This window comes from Bemisia tabaci, chromosome 3 (genome assembly GCF_918797505.1).
Source record: "Bemisia tabaci chromosome 3, PGI_BMITA_v3".
NCBI classification, from domain to species: Eukaryota; Metazoa; Arthropoda; class Insecta; order Hemiptera; family Aleyrodidae; genus Bemisia; species Bemisia tabaci.
The window spans coordinates 29567814-29586910 of NC_092795.1; the positions used below are offsets into that span (position 1 = coordinate 29567814).

General features: G+C 35.0%; 2 protein-coding genes across 2 annotated transcripts in view; one reads left to right on the forward strand and one right to left on the reverse strand.

Annotated features, from left to right (window-relative positions):
- Nucleotides 1-1569, reverse strand: part of Rtnl1 (reticulon) — an 88358-nt gene extending 86789 nt beyond the window's left edge. The window contains exon 1 of the mRNA XM_019040325.2: nt 349-1569. Within this exon, the coding sequence (XP_018895870.2) occupies nt 349-1261 (913 nt within the window). The 5' untranslated portion in view covers nt 1262-1569. The remainder of the gene's footprint in view (nt 1-348) is intronic.
- Nucleotides 1570-1935: 366 nt separating this feature from the next.
- LOC109029755 (serine palmitoyltransferase 2) lies at nt 1936-18903 on the forward strand. The gene is made up of 11 exons (XM_019040372.2): nt 1936-2213; nt 2978-3157; nt 4682-4870; nt 6538-6692; nt 7271-7416; nt 8386-8604; nt 9440-9603; nt 10560-10721; nt 12331-12457; nt 13167-13432; nt 14257-18903. Exons 1-11 carry the CDS (start codon nt 2094-2096, stop codon nt 14356-14358), a joined length of 1830 nt encoding a protein of 609 aa, XP_018895917.2. The 5' UTR covers nt 1936-2093; the 3' UTR covers nt 14359-18903.
- Nucleotides 18904-19097: the final 194 nt, after the last annotated feature.

Below are 19097 nucleotides of genomic sequence, written 5' to 3' on the forward strand. Positions count from 1 at the left end.
TAATTGTACGCTACAACTTCCAGATTGGAAAATCTGTAATAGAGCTAAAAAAAAGGGTAAAAATAATTCTAAAAAAAAAAAAAACTTATATGCGTTCAGCATATTTTCTTTCCTACTTTTCTCTCTTTTTTTCATGAATGGAAAAGTAAGCACCTATTTTAACACAGTTGAGCTTAAATTTATCTACACCTACATGACTGGACATCAGAATGTGAGTAAGGCACATGATTCAGCTTAAGTAAACTATTTTGCTCCCTTCCTACGAGCTTACTCGATAATAACAGGCAAATGCCCAAAGTGTATGCAAAGAGCAGAAATGAGAAAGTTTATATCACGAAATTAACTTACCTAATCCAATCTTGTTGAAGAAATCCTGAGGACCGATGGTAAGATCTGCATCCCCTCCTCCAATGAGCGCGGATTTGCTGACTTTGCTTTGGGAAGTTTCTTTAGGAACACTCGGAGCCGCAGGTTTTGCGGGTTCAACTTTTGGTTTACTGGGAAGATTGCAGAATGCGGCACTCTTCCCCAAATCACATTTTGGTGATGGAGGAGGTGACTCTTCTTTGGCAGCTACGGTTTCAACAGGTTTGACAGGAGGCTGATAGGAGCAAACCTCATCTTCATCTCCATCATCCTCTTCAGGGGGAGGAGGAACAGGTTTGTTTGCATCAAATATATCGGCTTCATGGATCGGGCTGGCTTTCTCAGCAGGTTCCAAGACAAAATGTTGGAAATCGTCATCAGTCAGAGGCTGTGATTTGGCGACTGGCTCAGAGAATGGCTCAACTTTGGTTGGATGCATTGGTTGGAACAAATGATCGTCATCTGAGTGCTCCAAGTGGGATGAAGAAAAGTTGGAATCTGAGATTGGGTTTTTATCAAAAGTAGGTTCAAGACTGTCAAAGCCAGATGACAGCTGATCGACCTCTTTGGTAGCACTAGGTGCAGTTTCGGCAAACTGGGCTTCAGCTTTCAGGAAATCGGCTAAATCATTCATTGATCCGGCAGACAGAGCCGAGATGTTATCTGCCGGGAAATCTATCTTATCTTTCTTCAGTGACTCCAGATTGATTTCGCTGCTGAGACTTTCAGACTCAGATGGACTATGTTTGGAGTTGTCGAGTGATAATAAATCAGCTTCTTGAACATGATCCATGAAAATGTTACTTTCTTTGGTGGTAGACTTCACGTCTAGGGGCATATCAGGTTTCTTACCCAAGGAGTTGGCTAGAAAATCATCCTCTGGTAGGTTCTCCATTAAATAGAGAGGTTTAAACAAACCTGCTTTCAACGAAATATGAACTGACTGAGCGCTGAAATCTAGCGTAGAACTTACTAAACGCGAAAACACACAGAGACGAATGGAACGTCTGTCTCAATATTACACCACAATTACAAGCAGAGTCGAGTTGAATAACCTATGACCGCCGGTAGAAACGTCAAAATATGCGAAGCGACAAATTTCATTCACAAAACACTGACTGAGAGAAAACACGACCGGTTTATTCACGAAAAGTTCAAGCACTTGTTTCCTGAAAGACGCGTCTGACAGAGTCGGCTCGAGGTGTAAACGATTGATAAATGATAATTTCAAATTTTGCATCCAGCAGCAGGATCCTCTGAAAGGATTACAGTGCCAGTGCTGCTCTCTGTGAAGAAGACCAAGACCTAGGGTTTCTCCGCAGTCATGCCAAACTTCTATTAAATTACAACCTTTATAATTGACGTCAAAGTAAATGAATGATTAGATTCTTATCAGTTTCGAAAACCCTTCAATTATTCATCTAAATGATTAAATTGATTGAGTCATTATTTACTGTGATTTTATTCGAGTTTCACATTTTTAGGGAACAATTTATGGCCCAATCATGCAACCGTGTATGAGTCAGACAGAAGTTATTTGATCGAAATACAGGTCATGCTTATCAAAATTCTCTCCATGTAATCATTCCCTCTTACCCTACCGGTTCCAGTGAGTGCCGCGCGATTATGCGACAAATCCGGACCAGATCAATATTCTAGTACCCTAATTATTATAGTGTTGCCGTATTAAGTATTCGAATTAAGTACTGGATCATATTTCAGCTAAAATGTCGTATCTTACCGTGGAAAATGCGAAAACTCTCATCCAAAACGGGCATGCCACCAAGTGCCCTCCAGCCAAAAACGGTTTCATAACAAACGCCCTCCACGATAGCAAAGCTTCCAAGGTGAGCTTTATTTTTTCTAACTTTTCACTATTTTTTGCTCTAAACTCGCGAATATATTCGCAGGAGTCCAGTTTTTGCGCCAATTTATAACCCAAGAGGCTGGACCAAACATTCGAGGTTATGCACATAAAGTGACAGAATGAAGTTCCGAGTTCTCTTATTTTGCAATTAAACTAACTTATTTACTTTCTCCACAAGCTTTTGGAAAGTTTTTCAGTCCTTATCAAATTGTTTTAAAAAACTGCCTTTGATCTTATCCAATGTTAATAGTGGAACTTTCTAAACGGTTTTTTTCCTGATTTCACTTTTGCCCCAGCCGCAGCTCCTGACCTGTCTTAATAGATGTCTGAAATGGTAAGTTATCCGGTAGGCAGAATTTGGAATCTGATTAGTTGCCTTCTCTACCGGCAATCTTTGAAGGAGATCTAAATTTTACTACATCTTTCCAGCCCTATTCTGTTATTGATAACATTTGATGTCATCCATTTGTTTTTAAATGCACTTATATAAAACAATTCCGATATGCTGAGGAAGTACAAGACCGTATACACCTCTCTTGGGAGGCTACTTATTTTAGGCAGCTACGCAAATTGCAATTTTTCCAAGGAAGAAGAGCCCCTCTGAGGCTCCCAAACCATGCTCATGCTCTTGATTTAAATGCTCATTTCGGGACTCATACATTGAAGTGTGTCGTAAGAAAGTAATTAGCCGCAGTTCTTGTGACCAAGGTTTTTACCTGAAATAACTCTCTGCTTTTTTTTCAGGACATGTGTAATGGCAGTATATCAAATGGAAATGGCGCCTTTCACCACTCTAAGAAAGAGCAGCCTCTCACTATTTTATCAAGATTAAATGTGATGTCATCAAATCTTTTTTATTTCTTTTGGAAGCACTTCCGAAGATTGTTCAGTAGACATAGTTCCAAGTCTAAACCTCACCTGAATGTAAGTTGTTATTTTGTGTATCAATATATCCCATACCTTGGGAAATGGAGTGAGTTTTTTTTTTTTAATTTTTTTTTTTTTTTTTTTTTTTTTTTTTTTTCATTCTTAACAATCTTCCATGAATTATTGAAATCTTGAAGAAAGTAACTGTAATCCACGAATGGTTATTTTGTCAGAGACTGAATGGAAACCGAAAGAAGAGCCATCATTTTAGTTCTAGTGACTTCAGCACAGGGTTTTGCTCCCACTGCAATACATCTGAGAATTTTTGGAGAAACTAAAAAAAGTCTATAGTGTTTGAGGCCATCCTTAAGTAATATGCAAAATTTGATCACAAACAACCAGAATGAGCCCAACTGCATTTCATATTTCCTAATTTTTTCTCTTTTGCAGTTTTTTTAAAGGTAAACTGAGCTAGGTACATAAGTTAACGCCTTGTGATTGTCTGTAAATTTTACCTTGATTTTGAAGAATTTACTCCCAAAATTGCAAGGCAGAATGCTGTTTCGTTTTCTGTTTATAAAGTAAAACATAAAAAACAAATTGGGCCATGTCTGTTGTAGTTTGGCTGATTCTAACTAAATCAGTCAAAATATCTGTGATGATGCAGCCGAAGTGGAAGTGATGGACTGAATTAGAAAGTGCTGCAGTTTTCTTATAGATTGCTCTGTTAGATTTATTTCAAACTAATCATGGCCATATTATGTATGTTAATACCTGACATACTACAGAATCAATTAGGTTTTGAGTATTTCTAAACAAGACCTGAAATTGATATTAATTGAATGTGAATGAAATCCCCCAAATAAGGGGGATGTTTTGTTTCACCAGTCATTGCTATGTCGAATTGTGAACAATGGTACAAGTGGCAGTTCATTCGCACTAGCTCCAGGTCTTGGAAACCACAAATTGTTAGGGAATTTCATCAGTTCAGGGCGAACATGGAAAATTCAGAATTAAGTAGATGTAAAAGATTGGAATTTTAAAAAATCTTGTAACTTGAAATTTGGAATAATAACAAAGCTGTCCACACAATCAAACTAAGCCTGTTAGGTTCAGCGCTCAGTGCTTAAAGTTGCTCTTTGGATAGTGAATAGACAACTAATTTTTAATGAATAATTGCATTTTGAATTTTTTGAATCATATAATACCTGGAGAAAAAAGTTTCACATGTTTCTGTCACTTGCAATGAAATTAATGCCACAAATTTTTCATTTTTAGTCCTCAACATTCAAATTGATAATGTGAAAGGTTGGGGAACTTTTGCCTTCCGAGTCTGTTAACATCCAGATTTATGCATTCAGTTCCATCTCCACATTGACTAATTTATGGAAGTAAAATTAACCACTGCAATGCTTTAATTAGCTCTGGAGATCCACTTTTATCATCAATCATCTGACTTGAGAACCATTTCTTTGCTGCTATCTAATTTTTTCTATAGCTATTTTCTAACATGTTTTGATGTGAGTTACATCAAGTTCCTCGTAGAAATCCAAACTTACACTATTTTGTGTTTATTTGCAGGGAAGTGCCTGTAAAATGCAAGAAAGTCACTCTGATCCAGATGAGTGGAAATCCAGAGAAAGTTTTGAGGCACCCTCAGTCTATGTTGTTGCCACTACCATGTTAGGTTTCACAATGGTGATGCTTCTCAATGCCCTCAGTCGATTTATATATGCACCAAAAGTTGCTGTAGAAAATAAAAACAGAAAGGTAAAGTAGAGATTAGTTTTTTTCTTCCTATGATTGTGGCACAAGTGACGTTTGTTGAGCCATATCAGTATCAGGGACGCATACAAGTGATAAAATGAAATAAACTTGCTCTCATCCCCACCGAAAGTCCTCAAAATTAAAACACAAAACACATTCACTCATCTGCCAGTGATGGGAGATTTTTCTCAAATATAAGCTTGTGGGTCAAGATTGACTTTTTTCCTTCAGTAGAAAATGGACCATTATCGATCCAAGTTTAAATAAGGCACCTTCAAGTGATAGTATCTTATGAACTTCTCTTAAACTCAATGGATCTCTAGTTGAGAAGACATGAAGATTAACAAATAATAATTTTAGTGGTAACATTAAAGAGCATTAAGTCTGAAATTCCCCACTGAACACACAATCCACGCAGTAAGTATGTACTATGTATTCTCAAATTTTCCGCATCTGCAGGAATTCTTTCCTCCTTGTCTACATTTAGGTTCGCCCCAACAGAGATTAAAGTGGAGGAAACCTAGTCTAAGGATACAAACAATCTTGCGACTATTATTAATCTTTCTCGTGTGTAATTTCTGCTGTTTTATCCCGATACAGAGAGAGAAGAGAAAAACAAATGCTTTAAAACAACTGAAATCATGTGTGTGAAAGAGCAGACATAGCCTGGGAGATTGATTATATCAGGCTAGATTTTCCAACACTTCTTTGCAGTCAAACCTGGTTACCAACAATAAAGAAAACGGTGCCTGTTGACACAATAAATTTTAAAGAGTATGATATGAACCACTCAAATTGTGTGTGGAAAGAGTTGATTTCAGATTTTTTTGACAAGCTCATCTTGATTGTCAGGCGATTTTACCATCAAAAAGTTTCTTTATATACCTGTATCTCCTGAGTGTATGTAACTGACCCATCAGGTACCGCAGGAAGCTATCAAGTTAAGCCTAAGTTGTGGACCTTCCAGTGAAAGCTTTACACTATCAAGGCTAAAAGTTAGAGTACAGAATGCATTTTGACATCAATTTTTTTTCCAGTCCTTGCATTTTTCTCTCTTTGCATAATTGTTACCTGTCAGCATTATAGAAAGAAGCAACACAATTCCTGCCAGTGATATACCTAGGTACATGCTTTCTTCGAAAAAAAATGATAGTTTAAAACTCCTGTTTTGTTCATGTCCAAAATTTTTTCTGGGATTGGAAATACATTTTAAATGGTTTTTCTCATCGAGGCTTCAATCTTAATATTCTTCCAATGGGAGCCCATGTTTATTTTCCTTCCATAATGCTCTAGGCAATTTGCAAACTTATCAATGATGAAGCCACGCATCATGGATCTTGATTGTGTTGTTTGAAAGTTTCTGCTCGTACTTTATTAATCTTTAGAATCTTTAGAAAGAATAATGCTCAGACTTTTTGTTTTAGTGTGAAATATCCAGAAAATATTCTCAAATGAGTGAAGTAAAACCAAATGAAATTTGGCGCAAAAATAATGAATCTCAAAAGATGGACACTCTTTAAGGAAGTGAAATGTGACAGAAATTTTACAACAATGTTGCAAACTAGATACATGGTAGAGCAGTCCTCATCGCTATGTATTTTAAAAGTAATCTGATACAATCACTATGTTGTTTCATTACAATATCTAATTACACGTAACTTTTGCTTCAGGGTTATGCTCCACTGTACAACAAGTTCGACCTATTCTACTCACAGTATGTCTATAGACGTGTCAAAGATTGTTGGAATCGCCCAATATGCAGTGTACCAGGCGTGGAAGTTGAACTGAAGGACCGAGTCAGTCATGATTCTAATTGGACTTTCCAGTAAGATTGGCTTTGCATTTTCCTTTTTAATGGTTCTCTCTCCTCCGTCTCATCTAGGATATTTCCTAAATATCTTATTTTCAAAACAGATTGTGCGTCATTTCAAAAATGTTTGTGGGTGAGAAACATAATTTTTGGGGCAACAGAACATAGCCTCAAATTCCCAATAATACTGAAGATGGAATAAAAGAATCACTAGTTTCAAATGGATCTAGTTTCAATGGTGGTTGGAAACAAAAAATTTATCAAAGAAGAATGATCATGCGGCATATGATCATCGGACGCAATGACTTTTAAGTCACTATCTTTCGAAATGCTCAAAATTTTTGCTGTTCTGTATTTTATTATCATAATTACTCAATAATCTTGGTTTCTTTTATTTTTAAAGTTCCTTTTTCAAATCTCGTTTCCATTTCAGTTGTGAAAGCAGTAAGTGGATTGACTTTGGCAAATTATTCATAATGATATCAGCAAGAATAAACTTGAAACATTCCATGCTTTGAGTAAGTGGCTAATCCAATTTTAGACTCAACTTAGGGGCATCCTATTAATAATGGTTTGATGTTTTCTTATTTCAGATTCAGTGGCACAACAAGCAAATGTATCAATCTAGGATCTTACAATTATCTTGGCTTTGCTGAAAATTCTGGACCAAGCATTGAAGCTGTCAAAGAAACTATCAAAACATATGGTGTCTCTTTGTGTAGTTCTCCATCAGAATATGGTAAAAATCATATTTGTCTTTCCAAGTCTGAAAACAAATTTCACCATGAACATGGAGATTCCCTTATCTGAAGCCAGTTCTCAAAGTTCCTTTAGAGTTTTTTATCTCTCTGCCAAGTCACTCTAAGAATATAATCTTTTAAGACCATTGATTTGTGCATGCATCATCAGAAAGAGTAAAGTAACATAACCTCATTTCCTTGGGTGTTTTTACATTTCCTATTCACAGTTGTAGCTGAAACGCAAGTTATCAGTGCAGAAATAGAGGCGATAAATCTTTCAAGCCCCACACCGACAATTAAAAGAATGTAAACAGGCGAGGCAAAATTAAATCCGTAATTCAGTGCTACTTTTCATTGAATGATGATTGATGAATGATGAGCAACTTATTGAGCATAAATTCAAATAAAATTTGCTGAATGATGACTGATGAGCACTTTGCTTCGCGAAATTTAGGAAAGTAGGCTAGGATTGCTGAACCAATTGCTCAATTCTTTGTTCATCGGTTATAATTGGGCCAATTTGAGTCTTGACTTCTGAAAGGAACTTCTACACTATATGAGAGACAAAAGTGTGGGGTTTTTAAAATAAATTGTCTCCTGGTAGGAATTATACAATAATTAGCTTAAAATTTAGAAGTAAAGGAAAAAACTTAAGAGTATCATAGATAAAGAAGTTAAATGACATTTTTGCCAAAAGTTCTAAACATTGGTTAATATTAGTATATCACAGCACAGAGTACACTTTTCGAACAAAATTGAACTTTTAAATCAATTTTCCATTTCATTATTTGAGTTACTTAAAAGTTTTTTGATGCATCGTGTAATCTAACTTTCATTTCGTTTTTCTGATGCTGCAAAAATGTCATTGATGGTTCTAATTTTCCTTTTGGTAGTTCAAAACTACCAATTTTTCCGGAAATTAAAATAGAGCAGTATTTTATCTGTAGTTTTACTTGGATTCTTTTCAGGGCTCTCTCCATTGCATTTCGAGTTGGAAAAATTGACCGCAAGATTCTTAGGAGTGGACGATGCAATCATTTTCGGAATGGGTTTTGGCACCAACGTCTTAAATTTACCATGCATTCTCTCAGAGGGTTGTTTAGTTTTCAGTGACGAGAAAAATCATGCTTCGCTGATCCTCAGTCTGAGACTATCCAAAGCCTCTATCACTGTTTTCAAACATAATAGTAAGTCTCAACCAAACGAATGCAAGGATTTGAAACTTTACCTGGTGAATTAAATCAAGTCATTGTTGAAATTATTGACAGCCCACGCACTGCCCTTCATGTCACTTGTCAACCCCCTTGAGTAACCTCCTGACCTTTTCCTCCACCTGTTCCCTGCCATACTGCAATGTACTCTCCAATCGTCTATCACCACTGTAGCACTCTATCGTCCCCTAACCCATACATTTCTTCATGTCTCCAGTCTCCGCTTCCCTGTCTCTCATCAGTTTTCTGGTAATTCATACTTTTCTCAGTGTCATTGATAAAGTAAAGCTAACCTTACTGGGCTCTCTCTCTATTCTTCATCCTCTCCTCTCTTTCTTTAATTCTTTTCCACTTTCAACCTCTGTAACGTAGAGCCACCCATTTGTTATGCATTATTCAATCACGGTTGCACTGACTCTCAAGTGCAAAGTTAAGTGACTAGTGAATAATCAAAGTATTACAGTACTTAAAATTAATATCTAATTTAAGTATACCAGCACTTCAAGTTACACACTATTTAAGTTAATAAATTGAAAAGAAATAATATAATTTACGCCTCCTTTGCACATTGAAATTTTAATGTGCAAGCGAGGCATAAATTACATTTTTTTTCTTTAACTAAGCTGCATTCTATGCAGTTCTATCTTTGTGTTTTTATTTGAGTTACATCTGTCATTCTGTGTAAATTAAGTTTAAGCACTGTTATCTGTCACAAAATCAAGTATTTGATCATTGATCCTGCACACCAGGACTGTGTCACTTACTTTTTCATGTTCAAAGGTTTTAAGCGTAACTTAATTCCATTTTCCAGATATGAAGGACCTAGAGAGGAAGTTAAGGACTGCCATCATTAAGGGCCAACCAAAAACGGGAAAACCATGGAAAAAAATTCTAGTCATTGTAGAGGGAGTGTACAGCATGGAAGGTTCAATAGTGCATTTGCCTCAGTTATTGAAGTTGAAAGAAAAATACAAGGTAAGGGTTTTTTGATAATCACTATATTGTTGCATATTGCACTTGTAAAATTTTTATCGGCACTACACACAATTATATAAACTTAAAACTTTTTTTGGCAAAACCGATTACTTACTTATTTACTATTCACGATGGCCATTTCGGGTGGTCAGGCCGCCCATTTGTGGCCAAGAAGAATGTAGGGAAAACATCTGATAAGAAATTAGCTGATCGAGAGGACGAGAGCCGCGATAATAACTGCGCCGGCGCGGCTATCACGCCGGATTTTCGAACTTTTCAACAATGAGGCAGTCACCTGAAGATGGGCGGCCTGACCACCCGAAATGGCCATCGTGAATAGTAAATAAGTAAGTAATCGGTTTTGCCAAAAAAAGTTTTAAGTCTATATAATTTTTTGATAATGTTGGTTTCCAGAATTATAAGAAAAAACCGGTTGCTATTTCAGTTTCAGTGCTGAAAAGTCCAAAAGAATTACCCCCCCCCCCCCCCCCCCCCGATGCCAAGCTTTTTAAAAAGGAATAGTCTTTGCTGAATTGGGCTGATATCATAATGAAGGGAAAAGAAGAACATTTTACAATGCAGGCATTATTAAAAATTAAATCGGAAAAAACGCAGGTGAAAAGTTGAACAGTGCTGGGGGAAAAAATTTGTCCTGAAACCATCACAAATTTTATTCGATAATTCTTATTTTTAATTTTTCTCTGTCTTTTCAACTGAAAATGGCTTCCTTACAAACCAGGATGTCTTTTGTACATATTTGCTTCGTATCTTCAGCTTTGCTCTGGGATATTTTTTTGTTTTATTTTTTGATGATTATATTTTGCTATTCAATTGTATCCAATATTGAATCTTTTCATCACTGACTCATGTTAAGACTGATAAGTAGTGACTCAATATGATTATTTACATTATTTCATTTGGTCTCTGAATCCCTTTTGATCTCGGATCTGTTCCAGGTATACCTCTACGTGGATGAAGCACACAGTGTTGGTGCCTTAGGCCCTGGAGGAAGAGGCGTCACTGAGTACTTTGGGATCGACCCAAAAAAAATAGACATTCTAATGGGAACTTTTACTAAATCCTTCAATGCAGCCGGTGGCTATCTAGCAGGATCTCAGGTATTTATTATCCCTCCCTCCTCTATCCTCTTGTCCGAAAATATATCAGAAAATAACTGTGTGGCATGGTGACTGTCTGCAGGAAAAGAAACCCTGACATACAAAAACTCATTAATCACAAATTAAGTAGCACTGTCCAAGAAAAAGTTTTTTTTAAACATATTGGCACAGAACCAGTACAAAAATGTCGCAGTTTTTAGAGGAAGCTACTAAAGTTTTACCATGTTTCAGGCTAAAAATGGGTCCATCGCACACAAGAGACGTAGACTAATGGATAGACTAATCAATGTCTAAACCACCTAAAAATCGTGATAAATATTACGTCCAAAAAAATCTGAAATCCATTCCTTAACACAGTATCTCCATATTTTGTACAACGCAGTTTCAAAGTCTTTGAGTCCGTGGGCACTTTTTTCTTTGTTGTGAGTGACAAGGTTTCTCTTGACAGCATATTTAAAAACCTAACCTAGTCATATAAACAATCACAAAGCACAATCAATCTTTCTCCAGTGTGAGCTCTGTTTTTTAAAGCATTTGTTCTTGCCTGCTTGCCATTGTGGGGAGAAAACAAATGCTTTAGAACAACAGAAATCACATATGAGAAAGATTGATAATAGTTTGAGGGATTGTTTGTAAATTAATGTAAGGTTTTTTTACAGCTCTGTTCAGGTAAATGTGTTTACTAATAATTAGAGACAATATATTTTAGCGACCCCTTGTATCTTCCTTAAAGTCTAAAATTTACTGTTAGAAGTCAACATTCAGACTCGCCCAATGAGGACTGAAAGCCTAAGAGCGGAGCAATTGGTTTGGCAATCCTAACCTAATCTACAAAAACTTGTCTTGCTCACCTGAACATTTATTAGTCACTAATTGGGAAATTTTATGCTTAACAAGTCGCTCATTATTAATTGGACTATATTTTGCAGTTAGGAACCACAATCTTTGGTGTATCTGTATGAACACCTATGTGCATACAGGGAGTAATGGGAGTACCCACATTGTCTCTAAACTGAACCAAAATATGTAGTTATTGTGGTCTAACTATCACTATGTGAAAAGTAAGATCTCTGAATTTAACTTCTGCCTCATCAGATTACACTACTGAGATTTTTTGTGTGTTTAATTTAGCTGATGCTGATCTAATCTTTTTAACAGTGAAAACATTCTGGAGTGAGCCGCAGCTCTGTATGTAGCACACAAGTATGCATTCTCACCATGGTTTGTGCTGACATACGCTCACTGCTTGCCACTGTAAAGCGATAGTGCAAAAACCATGAAATCGGCCACTTTGATGGGCAGCTTAATGAATGCAAAAAATTCTGCACAAACTTCTCATCTTAAATACTTTCATTTTCAATTCAAAGTCTCTATCAGTAGTTGGGGCAGCAGGTCCTCTAATTCTGAAACAGCACCAGTCAAAAGTTGCTTTGTAGCCTCTACTTGGTTGTGCCATTAACAATTTGACCAAGTATAAATTTAAGGTGATGGAGGGAAATCTGCCAACACTTAAAAGCTGTTCGAAGCTCACCAGAACTTTTAAGTACATTACCTAGCTAGATTTTATTATTTTCTAATTTTTTTTTTTCCCATTATTTTTGGGTTCCAGGAAGTAATTGATTACATTCGGCGAAACAGCCACGGCACACACTATGCACCAAGTATGTCTCCTCCAATTATGAGGCAAATCTCCACCACAATGCAAATCATCATGGGTGAAGATGGCACAGATGAAGGTTAGTTTTTGAGCCGTCACATTGCTTACGAAGGGATTTTTTTTGAGGCTGACAACATGTGCATTTTGAGTTCCATTTTTTCCTGTTTGAGTGATGCTAAAAGTCCTCAAAGCTGATCCTTGTAGGGGCCCCTAAATTGATCACGGGGTGATCAGGTTTTTGAATTTTTTGTTCAAGGAGACTCACAGCCCTTCAAAGGATAAATATTTAATCCTATTTAAAATGACCCCGTAATTTTTTCACCCTCTGCAGCGGTTACTTTTCTCTACAATGGAAAATTTTTTTATTTAATGTTCTTGTCTCCTTGAGCATGCTGCATAAAATGTGTCACAGAGTCAGACGCAAAAAGCCAAAAAAGGTTCTCTCAAAACAAGACATTTTTAAAAACTTAGCTTGGCGATAATTCATTTTGCGATCTTTTTTCTTGGAAAGTTTCATGTCTTTAATGATGTTCAAAATTATAATTAGCTCCTAAAAGTAGCAAATGACCCCGAAAATTGTGGTGTCAAGAAAGAACGCAATATTTTGCACCATCCAGACGGTTAAGAGTTCGGCATGCAGACTGGAGAGTGATTCTACTTAAAATAATCGAAAAGTAGACTTTTCTACTGGAAAGAAGAACATTTTATGCAAAGACTCTTAGCTTAACTCTGATTTTAAATACTTTATGACTGTGTAATTATTAATTTTATCATTTTGACTTTTTTAGGCCAGAGAAGAATAGGTCAGCTCAGGAAAAACATTCGTTACTTCCGTCAAAAGTTACACCAAATAGGTGTGATAATCTTCGGCAATGACAACTCACCCGTGGTTCCGCTAATGGTATATTTATTTTCAAAGCTCCATATTGTGCTAAAAGAGTTCAAAGAACGGAATGTTGCTGTAGTTGGCGTTGGGTTCCCAGCAGCACCACTGTACATGGGTCGATTAAGATTCTGCATTTCCGCCGGTCATACTAAAGAACAACTGGACACGGTAAGAACTCCACTGACAAGGAAGACAGAACTTCTCAGAGGCTCTACTGAAGAGTCAAAAAGTTTCAATGGAAGTCAAGCTCTCTTAATAAATTTTAATTTCCATTTGAGAATGAGAAAAATACATTTTAATTACTTTTTTAAAAGAGATTTTGCTCATTTTTTGCAACTTTTTCGTTTTCAGCAAAATTTTCTATTCCTCAAAGTTCAATTTTATGTTGATCAAAAATTTTGCGCCTAGAAGGGACAGTCTTTTTACATATTTTAGTAATGGTTCAATATGCTTTTTATCATGTCTTAAAGAATGAAAGAATAATGGAAGGAAATGTACCACAAGACTTGAGAAGAATCATACGTTTGAAAAACTCGTGCCCTCATTCAATTTAACACAGAATACATTCAACAGACCGGATACTTTCAAAATTATTGACAATTGAGAAGTAATGTCACCAGTCAAACTACAAGTCTTAAATTTAAACTGCTCTGTGGAAAATATAATCAGCTTGGATGATACTAGTCATGGAGAACAACCTTTGTGTCAGGCAAATAATCGGAGGTTGGTTTCACACACATACTTCTTCTCCTCTGACACAAGGCACGGCGAATCTTGTTTGAAAAAATGTGACCATATAGAAAAATTCTTCTATTGTAAAATATTTTAAAACCAGTTCACTAGTCGATCTGACTAGAGTGGATTTTGGTTTTTTATTGTTTTTTGAACGAACAACAATATTTTCTCACTTTTAAATTGGATTTTGAATGTTCACGCTTATATTCTTTGAAATGTATCAGCATTAATTGATTTACTCTTTATTTTTCTTTCAGGCAATAGGAATAATTGCTGAGTTTGCAGATCAGTTTGGTCTGAAGTATTCAAAGAAACCTCGCTTTGAAGGGGAAATCAAGTATGAAGACGTCAAAGTATAAGGTTGTTCCTTTTTTATTTTGGCTGTTATTCGTTTTTGCATTCCTAATTAGTTATCTTAAGTAACTAAATTCTTCAGTGCTCAAAAAGAAGGAAAATCTTCTGAATGACATGAGGAACATTCTCTATAGACGTTATCACAGTCTGCCACGTTTGGTCATCTTAGATGTCCTCCTGTTGGTTTTCAGAACAATAATTTTTTGTTTCAAAATTGTCAGTCATTTCATTACTTCTCTTTATAACTACCTTCTTTTAACTCCATCACCGTATGTTACTTGCTAGTTTGTTCAGCGTAAGTAAATCTGTTGTACTTCCTTTTTTAGTTTGGCTCATTTTTTTTGTACTTATCCTCTCTTCTAAGTTGGAAGTAAAAGCATCAAAGATAGTCAATATCTAATAGCTTTGAGCAGTTGAGTCGTAAGCTAATTTTATCTCTTTAGGGAGGAAAGTGTCTGACCAAAGGGCTAAGGATCAAATTCTTGAGTCTTGTAGAAAAAGAGTTGTTTTAAGCATCCCTCCCCCCTGTTAATTTCTACTCTCTACTGTGGTCTCATCTCATATCACATTTTTAAGGACTATGTTATTTTAAGAAAGTACCTGAAATGAGTCAGTGATGGAGAATCTATTGAAAACTGTAGTTTTCTTGATTTTGAATCAGTGAATGGCACTGAATGGATACTTCTTGAAGTTAGTAGCTATAAGGACGAGAAATATAGTCTTCCAAGAGGCTCCTCTTTTTGCCTCATCCATAAGTCATTTTTTAATGTCTATCTGGTAAGAATTATTCATAATCACTAGGCACTAAAATTTCTTTGATATTTATTTCATTAAGAAGAATTAAGAAAAACCTGTGCAGTAATGGTTTTAGTCTCAAAGCTAGGCAGCCATGAAAAACAAGCCCTGCCGTTGGAAATGTAAAAATGATCTCATTCCTATATAAATACTGAACCAGTAAAAAACATATAATAAATTCGCAAAATTTCAAAAACAAGTAATTGGACGCAGTGAAAAACTCTTAGAGCTGATTTATGAAATTTTTCTGGTGTTATCTTGGAGGAGAAATAGTATGTCAGTTTTTCATCCTATCATTTTTCATAGATCATTCTCTTTCTGGAATAAAACCAGCAAGGTTGAGATATCTCTCTTAAATTTTAGCCAGCTCCCTCTATTTATTTTTCCTCAAAAGCCAAATTATGCAGACAATATTTGCATCTATATCCTCTTTAAAAGTGATTAAAAGCCTCAGATATCTAAGCACGATTCTTATTTTCCACAGCTAAGTTTCTCTGTTGAGGACTTCCTTTCACTTTTTTCAATAGCTTGAAAAAAAGTTGTTCTAAAAATTGGAAAGCTCTAATCTGTGTAGTTGATAGAACAACAGGAATAATCCTGAATTTCTGGAATGAAAACCAAAGTTCAAAGTTTTCAGAAGATGCCTAAAAGTTTTTTTAGTAGTAACTTTGGTCCACAGTGTATTTTCTTTGTTACACCATTATTTGTAGCTGTCTCATTGTTTCAAATGTATAACTCAAATAATTGATTTTTAGGATTAAATCGCTGAGTTTGAACTTATTATCTCTAGTCCTCAAGGATTTACACTCATTACTGTAATGTTGAACGTCAAAATCCTTAATTAATAAGTCAAACTTCAGAGGGAGATCCTCAGAGAAAGTTCTGGGATATTCATTTTAATCAAATTTTGATACATACAAAATAACTTTTTTTCTTTCTTGTTTTTGGAGACATGTTAAGTAGTCTTGTAATAAAATATTTAAAGTATTAGTACAAGAATAAATCAACAATAACTCAGCAGAGATGCATATCTCGTTTGTAGTGTTTCAAAATCTCTGTTTCTATTTTATTTTATCAAAAAAGAACAAACCAACAGTCTTTTCTAAACTTTCCACCTAATATTTTTCATGTAGAAAAGAAAAATCAGGAAATTTTTAAAAAAAAATGACAATGCTTATTTTTTCATCTAAAACCTATAACAGAACAAGAGGTCTGCAAAGTTGCAAACGGAGATATGTGTTCCTGCAATTTCACCATTAATATGTTTTTTAATTATATTATGACCTGATCTCTAAATTTCATTTTTTTTTTTTTTTTTTTTTTTAATTTTCATAAATTTTGCTTTCTGCAGTCATTTGTCTTTTGTTTATGAAAGTATTATTTTTTTCTCCGTCCTTTTATTTTTTATTTATTTATTTATTTTTTGAAGTTGGAGTTTTAGAAGGAAGAGCTACTTATATTATCTATTCTATTCGGCATATTAATTTACATAATTTTTTTTAAGTGATCCGCAGATGTATTACCTTAGGCACCCTGAAGGTTATTTATTTGGTGCAGCTCACATGTTTTCAGATAGCTGAAAAGTCAAGTATTATCAGTGTTCAATCATTCATAAATTACCCAATAACAAATTGTGTTCATATAAATTAATGTTATTTTTCACCTTGATCAGAATCGTTGGGCCTCACAAAATATATTAAACTTAAAGCACTATGTGCCACGCAGAGCTCATGGACCCATTACCAGGATTAATCTGTGACATTGCAGGGAGCTTTTAAGGCCAACAACAGCAAACCATCAGTATCTGTGGGGAAACTTTGTAAAACATTTTTTTGACCCTAGCTTTAAAGTTTCTCTTTTTTTCACCGAAATTGGTGCGTTTGTTTGGTGCCATGAGAACAAATATGTAATAGAACACAGGGGTAAAACTTTTCAACTCCCCATTTCTGTCATACACTAAGAATAAACAATCGGTTGAAATGTTATTTTTGGTCATTGAATCTATTTCAGATATTTTTATGTTAATGTTATTAACAAAACATATCCATGTGCTTTGTGAAATCTAAATTATATTTTAAGTAAGAAAACTACGCTTAAATGTTTCATTATAAATGGTCTCAGTCACATGGAAAAGTCAGTAAATCTAATTTTTGTTGTCGTCTGTACAGAACCTTTTTTTTATCAAGGCAGTGAGAATGAAGAAAATTTTCTTAGGCATTAGTCTCCCTAAGCAAAAAAGAATATGAAGAGCTCCATTTTGTTTTTAAATGAGAGGAGATAGGGTGCGGCTTCTTTTCGTCATATTGGAGAATCAACGTTTTCATGGGAATAATTTATTCTATTCATGAAGCATTTAGTTATCTAGAATTTAAATCAATCTGAAACATCATTGTATTAGGTAACTGAAATTTCAGAAATAATTATGTTGGTTCAATCAGGGGAAAACAGACCGATAAGCAGAAATGCAAGTTCCATCCATTTGGGCACATGTCATACTCAAAAATGCATTTCCATAAATCGACTCCCCCCCCCTCCCTTCATTTAAACCAATTAAATTTTTCTGAAATTGGGATAGCTTTAAGCTTAATCTCAAAGTGTTCCAAATCTGCTTAAATTTTAGATAATTAATTATTGCACAAATAAATCCAAACACCACCCTAGGAGTGTCGATTTTCCAACCTAACTGAAACTTTGGAGGGGGAGGGGTAGGTGGTACGTCTACCTTGTGGCCAAGATATTCAAAAAAATGCACATGTCTATAAATATTCTAATTTTTATCACATTTTATATCGTGGATTTAAGATGGTTGCAATTTGATTGCTTCCAGTGATACATTTCTTGTACACTTGTCTGATCAGTCTCATTGTTTTTATTTGCTTTTTCTCTAGCTCTTATTATTTTATTTTTAATTTATAAACGTTTTGGGTCTATAATTAAATATTGAGCCCCAGTCCAATTTTTTAGTTAAATGTACATACCATTATAATGTAACTTGTGTATTATCTTTAAAAAAAAAACTTGAAGGATAAAAACATATTTGATTCATCAAGCTTTGCCTTCAATTGTTTGTTCATTATATTTTATATAGTCAGAAATTGTAGTACCTTGAATGCTCTTGAATGTATTCAAATTTTCAATTCCTTGTTTCGCTTCATATTGAATTATCTTGCAAGTTCTTGGGTTTGTAATCATTTGGTGATTTTGTTAATGACCATCTGCTCATCAATCACTTTATACCACACCACACCTGCCATCTCATGAAGGCTCTTGTGGGGGTCAAAAGTGGCTGCCCCAAAGCTGAACAAATTTGCAAAGTCTTGCTATTGCTTTAGAGGAAAGACGTGAGGGCTGTTTCGAATGTAGAATTAGGTGCATTTATTTCTGTATTTTTCGTAATCATCTAGTCATAACTGCTTTTCTAGAAAAGTTAGATGACTGTTTTTTACCCACTCAATCTTTTAATTGCTTTCAATAACTAAGAAGAAACTTAAGAAACAGGATTGGATCATTTTGAAGGATATTTCCCCAATTGAACAATTTTAATTTAAAAATTTAAAAGTTAATAATTATATCAAGACTTTACTTTGTTCGAAAAAAACATGCTCTGCACACCCTTATTGCACATTGTTGGACTATTCATTAAGTACAGAACCCTGAAAAAAGGGTTCTTTGTTGTTTTTGCCTGTAAAATACCTAATAGTCAAGTTCTTCACTTATCACACAAAAAGAAATATATTAGTATTGGCTTTTTTTTTTAATAACTATAGTTTACTTTTTCATCTGTTCAGATAGTGTTTCACATTATTTTTACTTGAGAGTTATTTTTCCACTCGATTGATTAGGTACAGTGCAGTTATACTGATTTTATCCTCATTTTTCTTAGTGGTTTTTTAATTAAATTTAAACGGACAATATCATAATTCGCATCAATTGAAGTCAAGTTTTTATA

Coding starts and splice junctions, on each gene's coding strand:
- LOC109029755 (XM_019040372.2), top strand. CDS start 2,094: ATGTCGTATCTTACCGTGGAAAATGCGAAAACTCTCATCCAAAACGGG. Junction 9,604..10,559: donor AGTTGAAAGAAAAATACAAG/GTAAGGGTTTTT, acceptor GATCTGTTCCAG/GTATACCTCTACGTGGATGA. Junction 12,458..13,166: donor TGAAGATGGCACAGATGAAG/GTTAGTTTTTGA, acceptor TGACTTTTTTAG/GCCAGAGAAGAATAGGTCAG.